The sequence below is a fragment of the Labrus bergylta genome, chromosome 2, assembly GCF_963930695.1.
Source record: "Labrus bergylta chromosome 2, fLabBer1.1, whole genome shotgun sequence".
NCBI lineage: Eukaryota > Metazoa > Chordata > Actinopteri > Labriformes > Labridae > Labrus > Labrus bergylta.
Genome location: NC_089196.1, coordinates 28872424 through 28894979, shown reverse-complemented (window position 1 = coordinate 28894979; position 22556 = coordinate 28872424). Strand labels below are relative to the sequence as shown.

Genomic DNA, 22556 nt, shown 5'->3' with positions numbered 1-22556 from the left:
AAAAAACAGGTCGGAAATAAACTTGGGGAGTCCGCGCAGGTATCGTCTATGTGTGGGGAAACACACATTTTTACATTTTTGGTCTACAGGTTTACTTACTTGTCCACAAACATGGTGGGCGAGTCGGGCCGGGTGGTCTCCAAGTCCTTCATGGCGTTCCACTCGTTGATGCAGCTCTGTTCTGAGGCGATGCAGCTATCATAGTAGCCCGTCCAGGTGAGAGCCATGCCTCCAGGGAAGTAGTTATACCTGCGTGACACCTCACACACCTTGTGCAGCACCTGCAGGGCTGACCTACATTGTGGTTTTAAAAAACAGACCACAGTTTCAGACAGTTTACAGTCACTGCATTTCTCTGCACATGCATCTTTATGTCAGCAGGGGGCAGAGTGGGTCAGCGCTGCCTCGCTGCAGCACAGTGGCACATGTGTTTAACAGCAGATTTATTGTGCTGTGTCATGAAGCTATTTTTTTTTTTTGTAGACGGGCGCCGTGGCTCCTGAGGTCGTTTGTTACTCACCACATAGCCTGCACCGACACGGGTTTGAAGACATGAGTCCGACCCGCCGTGTTCACAGTGAAGCCCCTGAGGAGCAAACAAAAACAGATGGTCATTGGCTGACTACCACGTAGCGCTGACTTTATGGTGCTCAATGTTAAAGTGTGAGGCGTCGATGCAGTGTGAGGCAGAGGTAGAGGCACATCACCGCGCTGAAAGCTGCAGCTGTGTCTGAAGAGCGGGGGGGGGGGGGGGGGTGTCACACTGACAGCAAGGACTCACCCGTCTCCATCCAGATGGATCTTTGTGTCACTCCACAGAGGTAGCACCATGCCGATCGAACAGCTTTTGCTGGAACAGATGAAGGAGAACTTAATACCTTGTGGGGTTGTCAGAATACCAGAATGTTAAATTCTGTTTTGATACTAGTAAAAATCAAACAATGTTTTTGTATATTTCAATACCTAGGCAACAAAGATATACTATTGAGTCATTTCTTGTCAGCAAATTGCACAAATATGATTTTCAGAATTGAAACGCTGTCACCTCCTCTGCTCTCTGTTTTCTTTTCAAGGGACATAAACATAACTTTTTCCTCTTTATGAGACACCAAAAGGACTTAAAGAAAACATCAAAATTTGCAGATATTTTCATTTGAATGGACAGCTGCTACTTTCTCTCTCTCTCTCTCTCTCTCTCGTTCTCTTGCAGCTGCTTTTGATTAAATGCATGACTGATGAGCTGGAGGGGATTTTTTTAAATTCTGATACTTTCTAAATTATGGATCATTAAAACAACGGACCTCGTATCATTTTAATGCACATGGTATCAAAGAGGAACAAGGTATTGACAATTTTGACAACCTTCATACCAAGCAAATGAGGGACAAAGCGCTCTTTTGTTGACTAATCCTGCATTTCGTTGCTGCAATAGCTAAATTAAATTAATAAAATGACTTGAGATAAATCTTAACAATGCTTCTTGTGTTATGATCTTAATATCAAGTCTTGAGAAGCTGATAAATCATGTGGGATTCACTGATAACAGGCACTTTATTAAATGTCATCACTTATAAGATGTTCAGCATTTGTTTCATTTAGCAGCTCCAGTTTGAGGCAGAGCTCTGTTCACATTTATAAATATAGATTTGCCTTTCCCGAACAGTTCATCAAATGTAACAACCTCTACTAATTAAAACCTTTATTTTAAACCTCTGGATGTTCTTTCCTGTGGTTTAGCTACTCATGGACATAACTCTTCAAACCGAGTGCTGCCCTGTCCTAAAACACTCTGGAGAGAGAGACACAGATACGGAAATGTAAGGCAGAAAAAAAGGAGGGAGTGTAAGGAGGGTGTAAACTTTATCACCCATTTTTGGGGAAACCTGGAGACCAGACAGAATAGCCCGAAATATGACTTTGTAGCAGGGTGCTGATGCTATAGCGGTTAGGTCCCCGCCCCATTTGGAAAGGATATAGTCCTCCAAGTGGGCAACCCAGGTTCAAGTGTGACCTGTTGCTCCTTCCCCACATGTCATTCCCATCTCTCTGTCCTAGTTTCCTACTTTTGTGCTCCCTGAATGAAGGCAAAATCCCAAATATAAAATATAAAAAAATAAAAGTGGCTATGCAGTGATAAAGGTCACGGTTGTCATGGCTGCTTGAGTGAAACTCAGATTAAAGAAAATAAAAGTCATTAAAGGAATTTGTGTTAAAGAAAGCAAAATATGGCAGCGCCGATAGCCTAGCGCTAATGTCGCACACTCCATGTACAGAGGTTGTAGTCCTCGTTGCAGCAGCCATGGGGGTGAAGGTGAGAACTTTAAAGAGGTCAGAAGACCACTTGGTGCTCGTAGCGTTGTTGGGACACGGGGAGGATCTGGTTCATTTCTGTCATGTTCTCAAAGTGTAAATTTACAGCCGACCTTTGGATATCTGGTGACTCAAAGTGATAACACTGTCTGTAGTTTTATGGTTTCCTCCGGTTTCTCACACACACACACACACACACACACACACACACACACACACGGCTTCCTCTTACCAGTCTTTGCTGGTAAAGTCGATTCCCAGTAGGATGTTCTCCTCTGTGTCTTGTCGCCCGCTGGTGTACACCACCACCATGTACCGCACTCGATCTGACCACGCACTCTCGAGCCGCACCGCCTGCACACAACACCGACAGTTTATTTCAAACACCACAACTTCTGGTAAGGAAGAATGTGCGACTTCTTACACATAAATAACTACAGCAGAAATCAAGTCTCTCCTGTGTATATGTGTCTCTGAGTCCTGACTGTCTACAGTGAGTGAGAAGCTCGAGTCCCGCTGACTGTGTTGTTGTCAGAGCCGTGTTTACATCATGTTTACATGGACGGGACGGCCGACTCCTCCCCTTGTGTATAAAAGCTGTTTTAGTCAAGAACTAGAGACAAGAAGAAGAACATACTCACTGATTATTTAAATGTCACGCTCATTCTGTGTCAATATATTTGCAATGTGAAGCTACGAGCTAACTAAAGTGCGCTAAGATTAGAATGCTAACACAACAACGCAGCGTGTGATAAGGACAATTTTGTCTGCCGCTTGTCCTTAATGGTGTTTAATTACTGTGCGTTCTAATTTATGACTCCTTCGTGTGAACGCGAGTCGAGCGGGGTTGGAGGTGTGTCTCTGGAGGAGAGCGGAGGGTTCAGTGCGGCGGAGGTTAGTTTTGGTTTCATGCTGGTGCTTGAAATCTAAGTTAAGAGTGTGAAAATAACAGGAACTCAGACTCACACTTTAAACTTGTGTCGACACAAAGTTAATTCACTTTAATCTGTTGTGTCAGAGGGATTCTTATGCCCCGTTAATAAAAGCTAAACTCTTATTGGACACAGCAGCAACACGCCTCAGAGGTCGAAAAAAGTCGATGCTCTGACCCTGCTCGCTGAAAATGTGTGTCCAACACGAGTGTCACAGCTCGATGTGCGCAGAAGAGCGGCACATCAACTTGATGTAATGGGATAAGCGAGTCCTCAGAATGTGTGAGAACACAGAGCTGGTTAACATAAAATGAAATAAGTCTCTCTAACGCGCCGTGGAAACATTTGGTCATGCTCTCCTGAGTGCGTTCAAACCTGCTCTCACGAGCCAGTAATTACAGCGAACAAATAAGCTTCTTAAGTACACAATAAAATGCATTCTGGAGGGTTTGCTATGCCAGCTTGTTAAGTCGCTCGCCTGTATGTATGTGCGTGTTTGGATGCATGCTGCATACTTGTGTTGTCTCTCACCAGTTTGATTCTGTCCTCGGAGCGAAGAATGTTGATCATCACCTGCAGGTGTTGAGGTAAATCGCCTGTGGAGGACGGTCATAAAGAAAACCTGATGTCAGAGGTTATAAATCTCACCCGACACATTTTGACTTCAAGGGGAAAAACAAAGACACTAGAGGCGGTTTGGATTTGACACCACTGATTGGGAATAATAATGAGAACATAATGCATGCTGGGAACTTATTGTGCTTATATGATTAAAGGTGACGCTGTAGTGTAGTGAAATGCAGTGAAAGAGAAATCCATCCTCATCAAACCTGTTCTGTTTGTTTTTTTTAAATCAGCTGACGTGTTCATTGAAAAGAAACAAACGTTTTTTATTATCTTTACATAAGTCCATTACCCAACCACAAAACCACAATTCAAAAGCCTGTCTTTGTTCGATAAACCCTCGCCGTGCCAGCTCTGATGTAAGACGTGTCAGTGAAAACTGGATCATAAAAACAGGGCGTGGAGACGGAGCGACAGGAGCAACATCAAAGGAGCAGCAGATGGGAGGCCAGCCATGTTGAAATATGTCACAAACAGGACTAATCATGTCGTCTTGACTGGTTTTAATGACAGTTACTGGCAGGAGATGGAAAGTGACCAACAGTCTGCTCCCAAACTCGTTCTTAGGGTTGTCACAATACTCGATTCTTAACTTACTATACTTGTAAAAATCAACTTATATCGATGGAAACAAAAAGAGAACTCTTATTCACTCAGTATTGAGACATTTCTTGTTTTTAATGAACAAAAAACTCCCACACACTGTTGAAAATGCAAGTAGTTTTGCAGTGTTAGGGTACCAACGCTTTCTCCATCACTCGTGGCAGCTTTTGGTGACAGAAGATCTCAAGCTTTTTAAAGCGTCTGTACTTTTCAATACTACCAATCGTTTCAAAATCGAGGGTTTTCAAAAAGCATCAAAGATTTTCTCTGATGTTGCTGAGATTGTCAAATTGTGCACATGACTCTCAGCTGTGTCTTGAAGAATGTTGGCAATAATTTAAAGGATATTTTAGAGACCCCCGACTCCAGAAATGTTCACTGATGGAGACCAGAGGTCAGTCAGTGGAGGTGAGACACCGATCATATTTTAAATGATTTTAGAGTTCTCCTCATACAGCCTACTGTCGGGCAAACGACTCAATTAAATATAATAAAAGTCTGTTTAATCTCGAGGTATTTTCATTTGTTTCAAACGGGAGGGGGCCCAGCGACAACATGTGACAACCAAACTACAAAATCCACCTGTTTTTAAATCAAGATTTATTAAAATGCATCATTTATCAAGCTCAGTGGTCTAGCCTCAGGACCCACCAACAACAAAGTAACTATTTTCATGGTGTCAAAAAGTTCCTATTCTAAGACAAGGTTTCAGCTGAGTCAGGGATATTTGAACATGTTCACCTGCTGAATGTTTATTTTGTCTTATAATGAATCCCACGGTCATGGTGAGTGTGTTTTTGACGGATCCAGAGAGAACAAACTGTGAAAGTCAAGTGAGTTCAAAACTGTTTGGCAGCCGAGCTGGCATCTGTTCTGAGTTATAACATCTGCAGGGAGGGAGCCATTCACAGAAACAGAAATGTATCTTCAGAGAATTATATATCGTGCGTCTGTGTGGAGGTGAGAGGCCAGACGAGTTCAGCCGACGGCCTCGTCTGACGCCGCAGACTTTCAGCTTAGAGATAAGCTACTGTTTGACCTGCGTTAGTGGGTTTCAAACACTTCATCAGGATGAAACACAACGCTGAGTCACACTCAGATAAAACTACAGTTAATAATTCAATTAATCATAATCTCTTTGGTGGGCCCACTGAAGGACTGCATTACAGTGTTTTTTTATCTTGTAAGCTTTGTGATGTCTTGTTTATTTCCATAAAAAAAGCCTGATTGAGAACAGATAATATGCTCCAGTAAGTCACTGATGGTAGGACACAAGTACATAGAGCAGGAAAATCTTTACCGAGCACTTTGTCAAAGTCACACCACTGTCTTTGTTCTTCTGAAGGCCACAGTTACTGAGAAATGTGCTCGAGAACAAAGCGGGAGCAGCAAATACCCGGTATACCTGACAGAGTGGCTGGTAGAGAGAACAGAGCTGCCAACACGAGCCCCGACCGGCCAAACGGCCTGGCAGCATTTCAGCTGGTGGTTTCCCATCATGCCGGTGCACTGTGGGGTCTGACTCAGGTCTTAAAAGCAACGAGTGTGGCTTTCAATGGTGACATTTTACAGTATGAAGATAATTTGAAGATATATGAATTGGCCTTTATAGAAGAACCATCAGCTACCCTAACCCATCTGCAAGGTAACTCACGATACAATGTCATCATACGTTACAACATGTTACAACACGTGATGGGGGCCGCAGGATAACGAAAATACTGTGACACGTCATCTCACGATAATTGATATATTGTAAGAGAATCCTAACCATACATCACAACATCTGGTTTTGTGAAGAATATGAAATACTAAATTTGGTGTCAGTTTCACACTTCTTATTAAGCTTCATTTTCGAATTTCACTCGAGATCAATGAAGTATTTATCCATTTATCTGTTCTTTAACTTTTTTTTTCTTTTTTTTTTTACAGCTGTCCGATATTACAATCCCGCTGTCAACTTCTTCTTTGACCAGTAAACTTCTGTTCACAATACCCTCATTCATGTCGTAAGCGCCAACATGAGGAGTCATGACAAAGTGACGCAGTGAGTCAAATCTGTTTAGTGTGCCAAAAAAATGTTAAAGAGAAAAATCTATATTTGTCACCATCGATTTGAATATTGTATCTCACAAGTCAGAATTATGATAAACTGCTGCTTTGATTTTTTGGTCCGATCCCTCCTGACAACTGTTACTTTGTTCATCATCAGGGGCGCTGCTCTTGGAGCGACCGGCAGCAGGTGACTGTCTGTAACTCAGGCCATCAAAAGACTGAACTCCAATGACGACTGACGTGTTTTATTTTGTTTAAATGATGGTTTTATGGACCTTTTTTTATACATTCTCTGTTTCCTGTTGCAGTGTATGTTGTCTGTGTTTTTTTATGTTTCTTGTTTTCACCTTACTGCAAAAACAAAAGTCATGAAAGTTTATTGTCCCCTCTGGGACAATAAAGTTGAGGTTGACAACAAAAAACTGCAACGCTCTCCTGTTCCTGTCCATTTACAGACATTATGACACAAACTGTCCCAGCTTCACAAACCTCAATTTCGTTGACTTGCAATGATTGATTTCCTCGGGTAAAATGAACCTGATTGTCCAGCCGGGTCACAGCGAGTTGAGAGAAGTTCTCATTTACCTTATGTACCCTCTCCAGTAAAGTGAGCACATGGGGGGGACACACAAGGTAACACAAACAATCAGGGCCTCCTCTAATAGTCCACTCAAGTTTTGCTCACGGTGCAGCCATGCGCTGGATTTAAACTCTAATCTGCCTAAGCTACACGTCTGGAACACGCTTATCAACCAGGCACCCTCCGTCCTCCTCACCTCAGCTCAAAACTTCTGCTGAGTGTAACAGCACGACAGTTACACACTTTATGACCTGGAGGACGAGTGTGACGGGGAGAGAAACGTAACCAAACTACCAGCGTGTGTGTTAGTGTTAGTGTGTGTGTGTGTGTGTGTGTGTGTGTGTGTGTGTGTGTGTGTGTTTGGGGTTCTTACCTGCATGTTTGTGGTGAGGATGTGCTGTCTGGCCCTGTTGGCTGCTCCCCTGCTGCAGGAAGAGGGCAGCACCCTTCACCATGAAGAAGCTCTCACTCAGGCTGCAGAACAGATGGGAAACAGAGGTTAAAGGCAGTGAAACATCGAGACAGCACGCTGCGGAGGAACAGCTCAGCACATCGGGCTGAGAAGTGGAACACGAGACAAATGAAATATTCAGCTTCTCACAGAGACACAACAAGATGATAATAAATCACGGTTTCCTGCAGCTGGTGAATTATCTCAACAGCCGAGTGGAAGAGCTCAGCTGCCACGGTACAGAAGAAGACCTCGCGTCTGCGGCAGCCATGAATCAAGCTTTGATCCAGAATGCTTATCTGTCTTTTTCCTGCTGCATGGGCTGCTCTCAGATTTGACTCGTCAGGTCTCTGCTGGCTCGGTGTAATGCAAAACGAGCCGAAACAATTGCAGATGTTTAATCATTAACAAGCAATAAGGCTGCGGGTCACACCCTCCAGTGAGGTTGTCAAATAGTTTGATACTACAATTCATTTAGGAGACGCTTTTATCCCAACACAGAGTAAGAACAACACAAGCAAGGATTCACAATGTCAGTCAGTACTTTGATACTTTGGTATACCATGTGCTTTTAAAATAAACTCTGTTTTATTTACGATCAAAGCATTGAGATGTACTGATGTTTTAAATAAAAACTACAGATCTTCAGCCTAATTTTAGCCCAAAGCTGCCACAAGAAAAGAGAGAGAGCGTATCAAAAACATGCTAAAGAGAAGGAGAGGAGACGTTGATGATATAGTTGAGTAATTTAGAAGGGGGGGCAGAAGTTTGATTGCAATCTTTTGGAACTAAAAACAAAAAAATGACACAATATTGGGTGCCTAGGAGTTCCATTTTCAATGTCATGGTATCAAAAAAGGAATCAATCACTGTTTGATTTGTACAGGCAGCAAATCAAAGTTTAAAACTGTGGTATTGTGACAACCCTACCTGATGGTTAAAGGAAGTTTTGGGGTATTCCAGGCTTTAGAGCTGTCAACATATTACATAAGAAACAGCAATAAAAAAAGAAGGAAGTGAGGTGTTTCCTTGAGGCTGAATTCAATCATTCCTCTTCATTGAAAAACAATGTGAGTGCACTCATAAATCTACCTGGCAGCAGGGTGGAAACACACACCTTGTATTCTGTGTGTGCAGTCTGGCGGACCAGAGCATCATCAAAAGGAGTGAAACAAGTGATGATTGACGGGAGAAAAACAAAAATCCAAGACAAACCCGTCTCTAAATACAGCTAAAACACCAGTGTGTTGGAATAAACCTGTCTTTAAAAGTCCTGTAAGAATCGCCGTTTTCACACCTGCTACTTTATCTTCACTTCTTCCTGCCAGCATCCCCGAGTTAAATTTGCAAAAGAAGTAGGGCGCTGATGGCCTAGCGGTACAAAGGCTGCAACCCGGAGTGGGCAGCAAGAGTTCAAGTCCGTCCTGTAGCTCCTTTTCCGGCACTCCCGATAAATAAAGCCCAAAAGCCCCAAAATAAATCTAAAAGAAATTGTGAACAAAAAGTCATATTGAGCCACTGTGTGAATGAAGGGAGGTGATGATGTTTATATCCTGCTGGAAGATTTCAAGAGCAGGCTGTCATGACGTTTATGAGTGAAGACAAAGACACAATGACTCTCCACATTTTTTGAACCCAGCTCTGACTGTTCCCTCACTCAGCCGTCTCTGATCTGACTTTCAAAAACCCCACACACAGAAGGAAAAGGCCCGGGCTAAACACATGATTTTGGGTGAACAATAGACCTCGTTTTGTGCACCTCACAATAAATTCCCGCCGCCCCCAGCACCGAAGACAAACCAAGTTCCACAGCGAGTGACGAAGCATGGGGGTGGACGATTCTCAACGAGAGCTTTTGTCTCACTGTGGTGGATTATTTGTTTCCGTCTGTTCTCTGTTTGGGATTTGTGAGGGTGTCAGGAGGGTCCGCTGTCAGAGGATGATGGATAATATACAAGAAAAGGGCTTCGGCCTCATTACTGATGAGTTCAAATCCGTGCTACAACATTTCAGACCTGCATGTCTGTGATACCTGATAACTTCCCAGAAGAAAAACAAACACATCTGAAGGGCACTTTGGTGAAATTTGAGGATGTGTGAAACTTGTTCTCATGTGTAAATCAAAAACTGTCCCACTGTTTTACAAGCTGTCCTCAGACATCCTAATTAAAACAGCCTCCGCTATGCTGTCTCTTACCCTGCAGCATCCTGCTATCAGCTTCTCCGCAAACACCAGAGCTAAAAATACATCGCTTATCAAAGAAGACTATGACAGAAAAGCTCGCCAGATAGCCTCAAAGATTGCACATGATTACAGCCTGCAGCACCTATACCTCCATACTTAGGCTGTCAAAATGTTATTATTATGTTTATTACTTGACACTTTACGATTCCACATGTTTTAAAACAATACAATCTGTGTTATTTTTATGTTCAATGGTATAGAAAAGCACAGAAGCTTTAAATAAAGGTGCTGCAGGAGAGAGAGAGAGAGAGAGAGAGAGAGAGAGAGAGAGAGAGAGAGAGAGGACACGGCATAAACTGACTTTTCTAAACTTCTTCGGCATCTCCTAAACATTTGAAACAGACAAAGAGCAGAGGAGGAGACACTTTTGGTATCGCACAAATATTATATTGCCAAAGTTTTGTTATGGAAACAACCTGAAGTACTAAAAAATGCAATCAAACTTCTTCACGCTGTCTTGACTGTTCAATCATGTTGCCAACATCCCGGTAGTCAACGTGGTTTTGCAAGTCAGACAGTGTGCAGAAGATTGTATTTCATGTTTGGTGGTTAAGCACAAGAAAAACCCAAAATCTGGTGCCGTATTTTTGTTACTGTATCAAAACAGGTAGCAATATTTGTTGATTTCTACTAGCATGGTATCAAAGTTTAAAATCCTGGTATGGTGATGAACCTTCTCCTTACAGAACCGAACACAAAGACAGATAAAAAGTAATGTTTTAAATCTGAGCTTACATTGCATTAGAGCTTACTTTACTCAGGGTTCATCAGCTTATATCTCTTAGACACGTTAACTGACTTACTCCGACTGACGGCCTGATATGACACCAAAGCATCTGTTGCAAAATGACTCAGCCCACATTCAAACTCAAGCGCTACACTGAGTGAAGCTACAGCTCTGCAACAGCAATAGATTCACGTCAGAGTGCAGGCTAGAGTACAAATTCCTGATTGAAGTGGAATGTTTGATCTTAAATCTCATAAGCAACAACACGCTTCACTCACATGCGGTTTATCTCGCTCTGGGTCAGGACGGCATTCTCCACAAAATAGGGTATCATCTTCATCATGGCCTCCTGTATGGGCTCTAGGACCAGATGCATCCTGTTGACTGGAACAAAACCAGGGCCAATTGGATGTGAGCTACCTCCTCTTCATCAGCCTCAAGGAGCCGCAAAGGAGCAGAAGGGGAAGAAGGTTCAGGTCCACGGATTCAGAGTGACAGTCTGCTCTCATCTGTGCTGCTCGGTGGAGAGTTGCCGTCTGTTCAGATGCCACACCCTCCAGTTTCCTCCTCCTCCCTCATCTGAGCCTCTGTGAGACTGTGTGCGAGTCAGAGTCCTGCCTGGAGGGACGTACTGCAGTCTCCACCCGCTGCCTCGGGCTCACGCAACTGAGCTCTTTTTCTCTTTGGCCTTCATCCCACTTTTCCACAGTACAATGCAGGTCATACATTCACATCAGTAAGACAGAAAGCCAATAATAGAAAGGACTGTTCCCTTTCTTTGAGAGACACCGAGTCTAAACAAACTTGAGCAAAATAGCCCAGGAGGTTTCAGAGGACAATGAATCTGGTATAAATCCTTTTGCATGAGCTCTTCCCTTCCCTCATCTATCAGATTGAAATCAGTTCAAAGTAAAGAGGTTTCTCTTTACTAAAACATGTCTCCTTCCAGGATCCTGTGCTGCCGTCCAACAGAAACCGTCTGCTATTTCTCTTCAAAAGGTAAAAAAAGCGGGACCTCTTGCTCAGTCGGAGGAAGACAAAAAAAGTAGACGAAAGAAATCCTAATGGGACGTCTCGATGTGCATGCCACAAGAAGGGTCAACAGAATCCAAGACAGTGCCTCCAGGGAGCTTAATACATGAGCCAAGCATTGGAGGAGAGGACAGTGAGAGCGGGCACTCCTCCAAAACCTCCCAAATCTCATTATACTCAGGCTTATAAGGGAGGGATTAGCTAGTGTCTCTCCTTCAAGTGGCCGGCAGCTGCTGTCACTCACTCCCGTGTACCGCAAACAAACCAGTGTGTGGGATTCTTAGAGAGTACAAAGACATTTACATGTTTTAGGTCAAATTCTTAAGAAACTAGGGCTGTCCCGACCCCAGAATTTGATACAATGCTTGTAAAATAAAACAATATAGATGCCCGTTTCACTACCATGGCAACAGTAATAGAGGTCCTCGGCACTCGATATTGGAAGATGTCTTGTTTTTTATTACAAGAAATTTAAAAAAGTTTTTTTTCTTTCTGTCTGTTTGTAAGAGACATAAAAGTAACTTTTCATCTTTATAAGACGACAACAGAACTTGAGAAATGTCAGTATTTCCAGACCTGTCATCTTTTTCTCGATGACATGTGAATTTGTTTGGATCACAGCGGATTAATACTTCTGTCAGCTTTGAGTTCATGAATATGACCAATGAGGGGCGCGCTGGTGGCTCAGTGGTTAAGGCGCGCGTCCCATGTGTTCGCTTCCCCCCGTGGCCCCTTTCCGCATGTCATTCCCCGCTCTCTCTCTCCCTGGTTTCCGACTCTGTCCACTGTCCTGTCTCTACATTAAAGGCACGAAAAAGCCCAAAAATAAAGCTTAAAAAAAAAAAAATATATATATATATATATATATGACCAAAGGATCTGTTGTGTTCTTTTTTTAAAACATCACATAAATTATGCTCAGATACATAAGCTCGTCATTAAACATATTCTCTTCCTCGGATCTGTTACGCCCGTTCTTCTTGACTATGGTCAACGCAGAGTTCGTTTTCATCGGGTGGAGTAGCAGAGAGAACTCCCATGATTCCCCGCAGCCTTGACGTCATCTTTTTGTTATTGTTTTAAATGAAAGCCCTCTAGTGGCAGATTTAACATTACTGTACGTTACAATGAAACTTATCAAAAACCTGCAGCATCAAGTTCATAAAACAGGTTCTGAATCAATTCTCCAAAGTCTGTCTAAATTGCACAAATAGCTTGGCAACATATGGATACCCAAACATCGCAAATGTTATGTGAATTATCCAAAACTGGGTGCCATGGTCTTCTATTTTTGATGCCATGGTAATCAAAATAGGTAGCAATAAATTAGTTTTTGTTTTCGCTAGTAGTATCATATCGAAGTTTAAAATTCTGATATGATCATGATAACCCTACCATCCATCATAAAATAAAGCAGATTGTTTTGTTCAAAACGTGTGGTAATGAGAAGAATAAACAGCAGTGAATAAATAACCTCCTTGGGTGCAATCAGGTAGTCAAAAACAGAAGTGTGACAAAATATAATTGTGCCATTGACATCAAAATATGGAGAAAAAAAACAATAACAGATAAGTTTCTGTTTGCAAGCTAAGAGAAGCTACAACTTTCCTTCTGACTTTCCCTCTTAAGCCAAGCATTCAAACCCCGACACGTGCACTATAAAGCTGCTCGCCTCAGTTAATCTGGGAGGATTTGCTGATAGGACATTAACAATAGTACTGTGACACCGATAACAAGATAGCCCTCCCATTCTCCTCGACAAAACAACAACAACAACAACGTCTGTAAAAACCTGTTCGCCAGCAGACACTGAACTCAATAAGCCGCTGCAGGTTCACCAGCTCGGTGTTTGCAGGACTAGTGGGACCTGATGGATTTTGGATCTTCCTAATTCAGATGATGTCAAACTGTAGGAGCAGCAGGCCACGGAGGATGGCATGTCACAGAGGGTGAAGTATAGTTTTGGTGGCTGCAGCAGATGGATCAAGAAGACCAGATGTCCTGTAAGCCACAGCTCTGAATCACCCGGTATAACGGTATGTGAGAGAGGTGCATGGGATTACACTGAAGACTCACACCGAGGCGGTGACCAGGCTGGTTTGTAAATGCTCTCTGAGTGTTTGCAAACACCAGCAAAGTCAGTGAGGGGAAAAACATCCTCCTCGTGGGGCTGCCAGTTGCATAATGCTGCCATTTTCTCACTTACAACCCTGAAAAGAGGGCGAGAAATAGAGAGGGAGACGGCAGGGCTGGACAGAGGGGGAATAAACCTCAGGTGTCAGTGCAGACACAAATATGACATCATAGTGTAACTGAGGGAAAAACCTACAAAGACGCCTCAGAAATGATGCTTTTGCTGCAGTTGGTCTGTTTTCTCCTGTGCGAACATATTGTACGCACAGAGAGTATTTTGACCTATTACACCTACCAGTCGTGACAAGTGTGATCACTGAGTGAGAAAAGTGTTGCGGTGAGTTTAAAACTGACTTCATATTAGAAGCAGGAATGTTCCTGTTTATTTTTTCTGGGGAGGTCATAATCTACCGATCCTTCATCTCACCCTCAGAGTTCAATCCGTCCTCCTCAGTCCAAACACTGCACCACCTATCTCCACACATTTTTTTGGTCTAGTTTGGACTTCTTGCCTAATTCTGCTGTTTATGTACAAGGTGGTCGGATGAAATCATTCTTGGTCCTGTGCCTACGACACCTGCACCGTGTTTGTGTTGGCCTCCATCAACCCCTTCAGCTCGTCGTCATTACCAAGGTCAGGCAGGAACAGAGAACACCAAATACTCCCACTTGGCATTCGTATAGCTGTCCATCAACACGTGGCGCTCTCTATCTATCTACAGCTTTAGAAAAGTACAGACTGATCGAAAGAGAAATGCACCTGTCAAATGAGACACCTTAAATGTGCCATAACATTATAAAACATGAAATTACTGGCAGTTCAATTGCATAATGTGGCTTAGTAGTCCTTCAAAAAATGGAAGCAATCTCGAGGCAAGACAGGACTCGTATCACACATACATCATTCACACACACGTATCGCTCAGGGACAGGGAATAGGCTGTTGCATAAGTGAAGAGAAAGTGAACTTTTAAAAATGACACACTTTGTTCTGGGAAGCTCAAAAGGGTCTCTGCCTTTCAAAAAAAAATCCTCCACTTCACTTCAAGTTAATTCCTCAGCACGAAAGGCGTTAAAATCCCAAACGTTCAGACAGAACTACGCAGTAAAATCTGATTATTGCAGGTATTTAAAGTGCAGTCTGGAGAACAGTGTTGTTCTGTAATATGTTGTCTCACCTTCAAAAGTGTCTCAACATTTCATGATAAGAATTAAAAAAATAACAACCTCAAAACAAGACTGTGCGATTACATTAGTACAACCTAATCCATATATTTAATTAAATCCATTTTCTAAGGATAATCAGTCATTTCAAGTTTCTTTTCTCAAGATCTCGACTTATTTTTTCTCTTTGTCTCTATAACAGGTGACAAAATCAGCTCCTTTAAGGTTTTTGCACACCGAGTTCGTTTTTGTCTGATGTGATTTTGGATCCTTAATCTGATTTTAAAAAAACATTACACACAGATACCTTGCACACCGAGTCCGATGTGTTGATTTTTCTATTAACTGTGAAAAGTTAAATTCCAGCATTGTGGGAGTCTAACACTATCTCTGAGAAAGGTCAGCCACATGCAGTTTGTTAGACATGCTCCAGTTACATCTGAAGAGGAGGGGCGACTAAACAAAAATGTAAAAATCGTTAAATGCAGAATAAAAGTTTTATCAGTATGAGACACAGTCTGTTTTAAGATACTCTCAGAGAGAAAAAAGGTTTAAACTGTCTGTGTGATGATTTCCATCGTGCTTTGCGACGTCTATGAAGTGCTTTTCCTGTGCAGCTCTGAAGCTTATTAGTACTGTCTGTTTTTGCTGTGTGGACTTTGCTCTCAGCCTATGGTTAACGCTCTGAAGTACCGATAGCCTGTGAGTGGCGCTGCCAACCTTTGCTGGTCACTTTAGACTTCAAATCAGTCCAGCTGTCCACAAGGTTTATTTACTGAACACTACACCACCGTTTACTTTAAATGCAGGATTATGACCTGATGTTCTGGGTCGCTTTGTATCCCAACAGCTCGCAAGCAAACAATGGCCGGAGGGGAAGTTTCAAACATTTCAGGTCTCGTGCAGTGTGTGTGGTGTTGATGGCTGCACTTCCGGCAATGACGGCGCGTTTGTCTGCATTTTATACTGGTATATCGGTTGCACTGGTAAATAGGCTGCAGCAACATCGGTACATCAAATCTCATCGCTCATTTGAACATCAGATTCGAAGATTTACCAAGACCTAGAAAGAAATTGGAATTGGAATCGACAATCGGCTCAATAGTTACTTTAAACATCAATACCGGCCCTGGTTTTCACAATTAGTGCATCTCTAGAAATGACTCATTATCACACAAGAAAACGAAGTAAAGGAAATGTATGGATGCATGTCTGCTTGGGCTTCTTTTACATAAGAAGAGAAGATTCTGACACATTAAGACACACTTGGTCATCAGTCATTTCATCAACAAGTTGGGCCCAAAGCGGTTTCTTCTGATCGACTCTGAACTGACATCCAATCTCTCAAGTGAACAACTTCACTGCAGCCGGTTCACACAATAAGATACTTGTTATCAGACTCCTACAGCACAGCTCAGCTCAAAGGAAAGAAAGCATGTTTCCAAAAGTGAAAAGAACATTTAGTTTGAACTGAGACACACCTGTAGAACAGACTCACAATAAAGCAGGACTTGTGGGACAGTTTTCAGACTAAACCCGTTTCACAGTCAGCTGATCAAAGTCTCTGAATAAAGCCTCATTATTGGACGATGCCATCCAAAAGAAACCTTTAGTCAAAACAAACTCTACAAAATCAGTTCAAAATGTGTGTATATTGCCATTAGTACACTATGTTACACAATAAAAGTTCCTTCTATATGAAAAAGAACTCATAACTCCAAACAGCCACAGGGTCTCACTGCAGCTTTTTACAGGCTCCTGGCACTAACAAGCTGTAACAAGACTGAGTCACTCCGTCCCAATTTGTCAAGCACTAATCTCTTATCCAAATATCATAAAACCGTAAATTCTATGGCTGCAAGTTCCTGTCATGATCAAAAAAACACAACAACAGGGATCACTCGAGCCGAGGGCTTTCCTTAAATTATACCTTTCAATGTATTCTTGGCTTTGCAACACGATTGAGAACAATAAAAAAACAAACTTTGGCTGGAAAAAAGTCAGTTTGCAACATGAAGAACCGTTCTGTCCTAACGGCAGTGATTATGGTGAGCTCGAAGACAAAACAAGTTATTACATCTTCAACTCTCTTGATACACTGACAATGGGTTTGAGTCATGATTAAAGAAAACACTAAAGATCCTTTTCTGATACCTTAAAGTCTGCATGAAATAAAAAATACATTTCCCTGGTTTTTATCCAGAGTTTCAGTGTTAAATCAAATGTTCATTTATCTGCCAGTAGGACATTTGTCTTGGACATTAGCATGTCCAGTGAATGACATTTTCCCCCAATTCCTGTCATTCTATAGACCAACCAGCTGAACAGTTCATTGAGAAAACACTTGTTGTTCTGTGTAAAACAAGATGATAAACTAGCTCAGTCACCAGTTTATGACTTAGCCACAGCCTGTGTAGCTTTAAGAACTCAGTGTTTGCCAGCGCCCTGCTTCTCTTCTCCTCAAAATGTGGTCACAAAAAAACTGTCATCGCCTTCGACAAGGCAGTCGCACAACAAACGACAGACGTCACTGCGGCTGCGTCCATTATTTATACAGTCTATGATTCTTTCTCAGTGCCATGTGCTTTGTTGCTGCCCTGCTTTGTGTTTCGCTGTCAGACTTCTTCTGGTTCTTTGACCTTTCCCTGGTTACTTTTTGTTTCCCTGTACTGGTTGTGCCACCTGCCATTACCTGCACGCTATCGAGCTAACGCTCTATTAATCATTGTATGAGACCTGTCTGCTTATTACCACCTGTGTTTGTCTCCTTCCCTACTACGACAAATCCTTAAAAACAAAGAATGAACATGACTAAAACAAACACCTTGGGTTTAAAAATGTCTTAATGTGTGAACTCTTCTCTTTGACTTCAAGACCAAGTATTCAAGTACGTGTTCAATGAACGTATGGTTGGTGTTTTTACTCAGTAAATGAATCTTTAATCAATCAGATAACCATAAACAGCTTTCTGTAAATCCAGTACATGCCCACTGTAGAGGAGCCAAGTGACTCAGCAGATGATGCAAATCTGCCCATCGATGTTGTTGTTGATGAAGGCAGACATATCTGTCGACACTTTACTCCACAGACTGCAGGGAATAACATTTGTTTCTTATTTAGAATTGATGACTCTGCAGACAGACAGGTGTTTTATTACACTGACTCTTCGCTGTCCTTATGCCAGAAAGGCTGACTGTCTCCTCTGCACATTTCCCCGAGTGACTCAAAGACAGAAGCAGCCGACCAGCCAGCGACGCCTGTGTATAAAAACGTGACCTGCTTTGCCAAGAACCCATGATGCAACAGTAGAGCACACTGTACATTTAGAGTAAACTCACCTCTGATTTATTCGCCGTTCATCTTCACTCCCGAAATCCTGCAACACAGATAAGGGGAAATTATTAATACCACTTCGAACAAGTTCTGGCATTGTTATGAAACATTTCAAGACGGCTTGTAAAACAGAAGCTTCATGTCTGTTTGTATATCTATCCAAGAGTATGATTCTCATTTTTCAAATACAAGGCCAGATGTTCCACAAAGATGCTGTAGGTATATTTTTATAGACCATCACACCATTGACCCAGGACCTGCGGAAACCCAGACTGCTATACAGACTCATACACATTGGGTGATGTCTCTTCAGTCGATTTTAAGTTCTCTTTACTCTCCATCCACAGAGCACCTTGTTGGATGCAACAGTGAGATTTGTAGTTTTTAGCTGTCTAATAACAGCCATATCACCTATCGTGCTCATCTATTCCCTTACCCCACCGTACAGTAAAACTGGGCTTGCTAATGTGGGATCAAACAGGCATTGAAGGTACATACATGGGAGTGCAGCTTGACTGCAGAATTAGTCAAAAAGTACGCTCAAATCAAAGTGAATCATGTCTTTATGTTCTCACACTGCTGTCAAAAAACTTCACTGCAAGCAAATACCAGTGCAGTCACTGTGGTTGCAGGTGTGTGTGTGTGTGTGTGTGTGTGTGTGTTGTGTGTGTGTGTGTGTTGTGTGCATTAAATCCAAGGAGCCTGAGGAGCTCTGAAGACGCAGAGTGAGGAGACGTGACTTGAAAGTTTCTCAACATGAGATCGAGCGTACTTAAAGCAGTCTGACTGTACGGAGCAAAGCAAAGTCTGGGACAAAATTACATGACAAGCAATTACATGGCAGGAGGACAGGGGTATAATGGGGACGGATGAAGTGTGTAAAAGTGTTTGACACATGCCAGTTTACACACACACTGAAGCCTTCAGAGGTCAAAAGCATTGCTTAGCTTAAGTTTTTTTTTTTTACACCTTAAGAGCTTACATCTGACCAAACGACTGAGGAGGAGAATGGAGGACGGAGGATGCAGGAGCAGGTCTGATTCATCATGACGCTCTCACTTTAGCAAATCCTCTAAGAACAATCTTGATAACTTTTACTCATGCTAAATCAAAACATTTTCTTTTATTTTAAGATTTATTTGTCAGCTTTTTGTGCCTTCATGTTAGAGATAGGACAGTGGCTAGAGTCAGAAATCGGGCGTGCACACTAACCACTAGGCTACCGGTGCCCCAAGACACATTCTTTTGTTGCATGATAAACTAGTAAGTGACTGTGAAGAAAAATAGAATAGTTTAACACCCCTGTTGTGACTCAAAAGCATGAATTATTACCTTAATTATTTGTGGCTTTAACATTTCACTCACATTGACACATCTCTTGTTTTAGTGGTGTTAGTTTAAGTCTAACTTTTTCAATACGTGTGAATTACCTCGTGATTTATGACACATTCTCCAATATTTTAATGATCGATGGCAACAAAAAGTACTGAAGCTTTAGAGAAATTAAGTCTATTTCATAAGCCAGGTGCTCAGCAGAGGAAGGAATCCATCAAAAATGGCAAGACGACTCCTGCACACTGTCTAAATTTAACAAATATGTTGGCCACGTTTCTGTACTGAAACAAAGCCAATGTATTTGTACAATTGAGACGGTGTGTTGGAGTTTGCATGCATCCCAAAATTGGTACCTTACGTCTATTATATTTCAGCTTCTGTTTGAGCTTTTTTCATTTTTTCTTCTCTTTGATTTTTATGGTTTTGAAATGTCCTCTTCTCATGCCTTGTGTTTTTGCCTTGTTGATTAAATGTGCTATAGAAATAATCTTGCCTTGCCTCAGTGCCTCCTATTTTTGTTGCAAAGGTATACAACCTGGTATGAATATTGTTTGATTTTTACTAGCATCATATCAAAGTTTTCAATCCTGGTTTCCTGACGAGCCTCCCACCAATGTATGGCTGCAGGATTTCAACTACATTCATGATTTTTTTCTTAAAAGGGAGTTGATGTAATGAAACTAATTCTGTAAGGGGAGCATGTGACGTTCAACTAAATTGGCATTATTTTGTATTTTGTTAATCTCGCACATAAACCGCCTCATGCCAGCTTTTTACCAAATCTGTTTCCCACTGTTCGCTGAAGCGCTCTCCCTTACCGTAGTACTCCACCACCCCACCCACACCCACCCCTCATGAGTAGATGACATCATAGCTGCAGCAGCTCCCTGCCAGCTTTCTCTGTCACACCTCACCACGCTGCTGGACGACACACTCATCACTGTGTATCTGTTTAGATGTCATATGCATCAAAATGTACAGTGCAGTAATATGCATTTAGCCCACACACTGTCTCATCCTTCAATCAATAATAAAAACCAGCAAGACTACAAGGTGCAAGGGGAAAACACAGTCCAAAATCCTTGACATCCTAACTTGTTTGCTTTTGCTCATGCTGGGAAAAAAATAAAGCCTTTTTGTCCAACTGGTGTCCAATAAAACTCGTCTGTGGTGCAGTTATTTGAAAATAAACCAGCAAGTCAGTGTCTAAGTTTGTTTGGTTGATGTGTTCCTGCAGATATCTATAACCTCAGCATCCCTGTTTCTATCTGACAGGCAGCGCCCTCCTCTGGCAGAGCATGATAACGATTTGTACTTAACAGATAGCAAAAGGAAGTTATCTTAAAATCATTTGAAGGAACTGACATGAATGTGATTGAGAAGTCCACACAGTGTTTCGATCAGTGATCCTAAAACAAGAAAAGCTCAAACTGTGACTCTTTAAAGCTAGAGATGAGTTATATAGTCTTATAGTTTAATTATGTTCCTTATATAGATGTTTAGCAGTGTGGACATCTTTTCTATGACTACTGGATAAAACATTAAGACAACATAGAAACATCCTGTGAAGCTGCTTTTTAACCTTCTGTCATTTTAAGAGCTCAAAATAAAACACTAATCCACCAAATGGTTTCATATTGATCAATTAAAGTGACTTGAGCAGTGTTTAAACTACAACACGCACCATGAGGGTCATTATGTCGCTGTGCAGATTTAATTTGACACATTTGTGTGATGATAATGTGATAAAAACGTTGAATGTTAAATGACAGACAGTCATATCATAATCACTGAAGCTAATGCTAACTAAAGCTAATATCATTCATAAGGCACTTGTCACGCTCAGTTAGCTCTTTCAAATTACCGACGGGTTTAATGGATGTAAGATATTCTTAATGGTTTAATTACGCTTAATAATGACGACTACAGCAGCCGTCATGTCACATTTGTTGAGGGGAAATATCTGCTTATCAGGAGCGTACACGTAAGCTAGCGACTGTTAGCTAGGTAGCATAACGGGATGCTAACGCTGCGAATTCAGCTTCAATCACATCTCAGCCGGTGAACACACCGGAGCACCGGGCTGTGTGTTCACCGGGCAACCGGGGGTGCTAACACTGACCTCCCCCGCGGTCGTCGTTGCTGTGCTGGCGCTGGATGCGGCGCTCGGGGTCGGGGACCGCTGCAGAGTGACCAACGCCATGAAGCTGAAGATGCACCGCCGGCGGGCCGCTGGGCCTGCTGAGCTGCTACCGGCTAACGGAGAGGGAGCTGCTGGTCCTGCAGGAGGCTGTGTGTGTGTGTGTGTGTGTGTGTGTGTGTGTGTGTGTGTGTGTGTGTGTGTGTGTGTGTGTGTGTGTGTGTGTGTGTGTGTGTGTGTGTGTGTGTGTGTGTGTGTGTGTGTGTGTGTGTGTGTGTGTGCGCGCTCAGGAGGTCCATATTCACAACACTTTAATATAATAAATAAATATAATTATACTTATCATACATATATAGATTGTATCAAATGTATAACTATAATAATATTATAATAATAATAAGGATTGTATAAATATATAAAATGTAAATATAGTACATCACATTGTACAAATAGATATGTATATATGGATATATTCTGTGTGTTTTTTCCTTCTACTTTCTGAGGCAGTAAAGACTGAATTGTCAGATTTGTTTTATGTCGGCATGATATTCATTTATTGATTGTAATTTGGACAGAACCATCCAGACATTTATTGTTTGTTTTTTGAGTAAAGGGGGAGGAAGGCAAAACAAGAATTCTTCTTCTCCCTGCTCCTTTCCGTACATGGGATAAAGTGTGAATTGTTTTTTTGTTTTTTTTCTTTGTCCTTTTCTGTTGTGTGTTTGACATACACAACAAATACATAAATACATATATGGATTGTATAAATATATAAAATGTAAATATAGTACATCAAATTGTACAAATAGATATGTATATATGGATTGTATAAATATATAAATTATTTTAAAAAATCATAGTATATCAAGTTGTATATATGTAAGGAAAATCA

General features: G+C 41.8%; 1 protein-coding gene and 1 long non-coding RNA gene across 3 annotated transcripts in view; one reads left to right on the top strand and one right to left on the bottom strand.

The window, feature by feature from the left end:
* The window catches only part of ssh1a (slingshot protein phosphatase 1a), a 28434-nt gene extending 6611 nt beyond the window's left edge, over positions 1-21823 (bottom strand). Inside the window, exons 1-8 of one of the 2 annotated variants that reach the window (XM_065951069.1) lie at positions 21647-21823; positions 18195-18232; positions 7478-7578; positions 3774-3838; positions 2543-2664; positions 782-850; positions 521-586; positions 100-294 (exon numbers count right to left, since the gene is read on the bottom strand). In XM_065951069.1, the coding sequence (XP_065807141.1) occupies positions 100-294; positions 521-586; positions 782-850; positions 2543-2664; positions 3774-3838; positions 7478-7578; positions 18195-18232; positions 21647-21727 (737 nt within the window). In that variant the 5' untranslated portion in view covers positions 21728-21823. Of the gene's footprint in view, positions 1-99; positions 295-520; positions 587-781; positions 851-2542; positions 2665-3773; positions 3839-7477; positions 7579-10805; positions 11114-18194; positions 18233-21646 lie in introns of those variants that run through there. The other variant, XM_020643253.3, reaches the window with a different exon arrangement.
* Positions 2571-6834, top strand: LOC114920763 (uncharacterized). The gene is made up of 3 exons (XR_003809057.2): positions 2571-2708; positions 6402-6516; positions 6682-6834. It is a non-coding gene; the product is annotated as an uncharacterized lncRNA (long non-coding RNA).
* Positions 21824-22556: the final 733 nt, after the last annotated feature.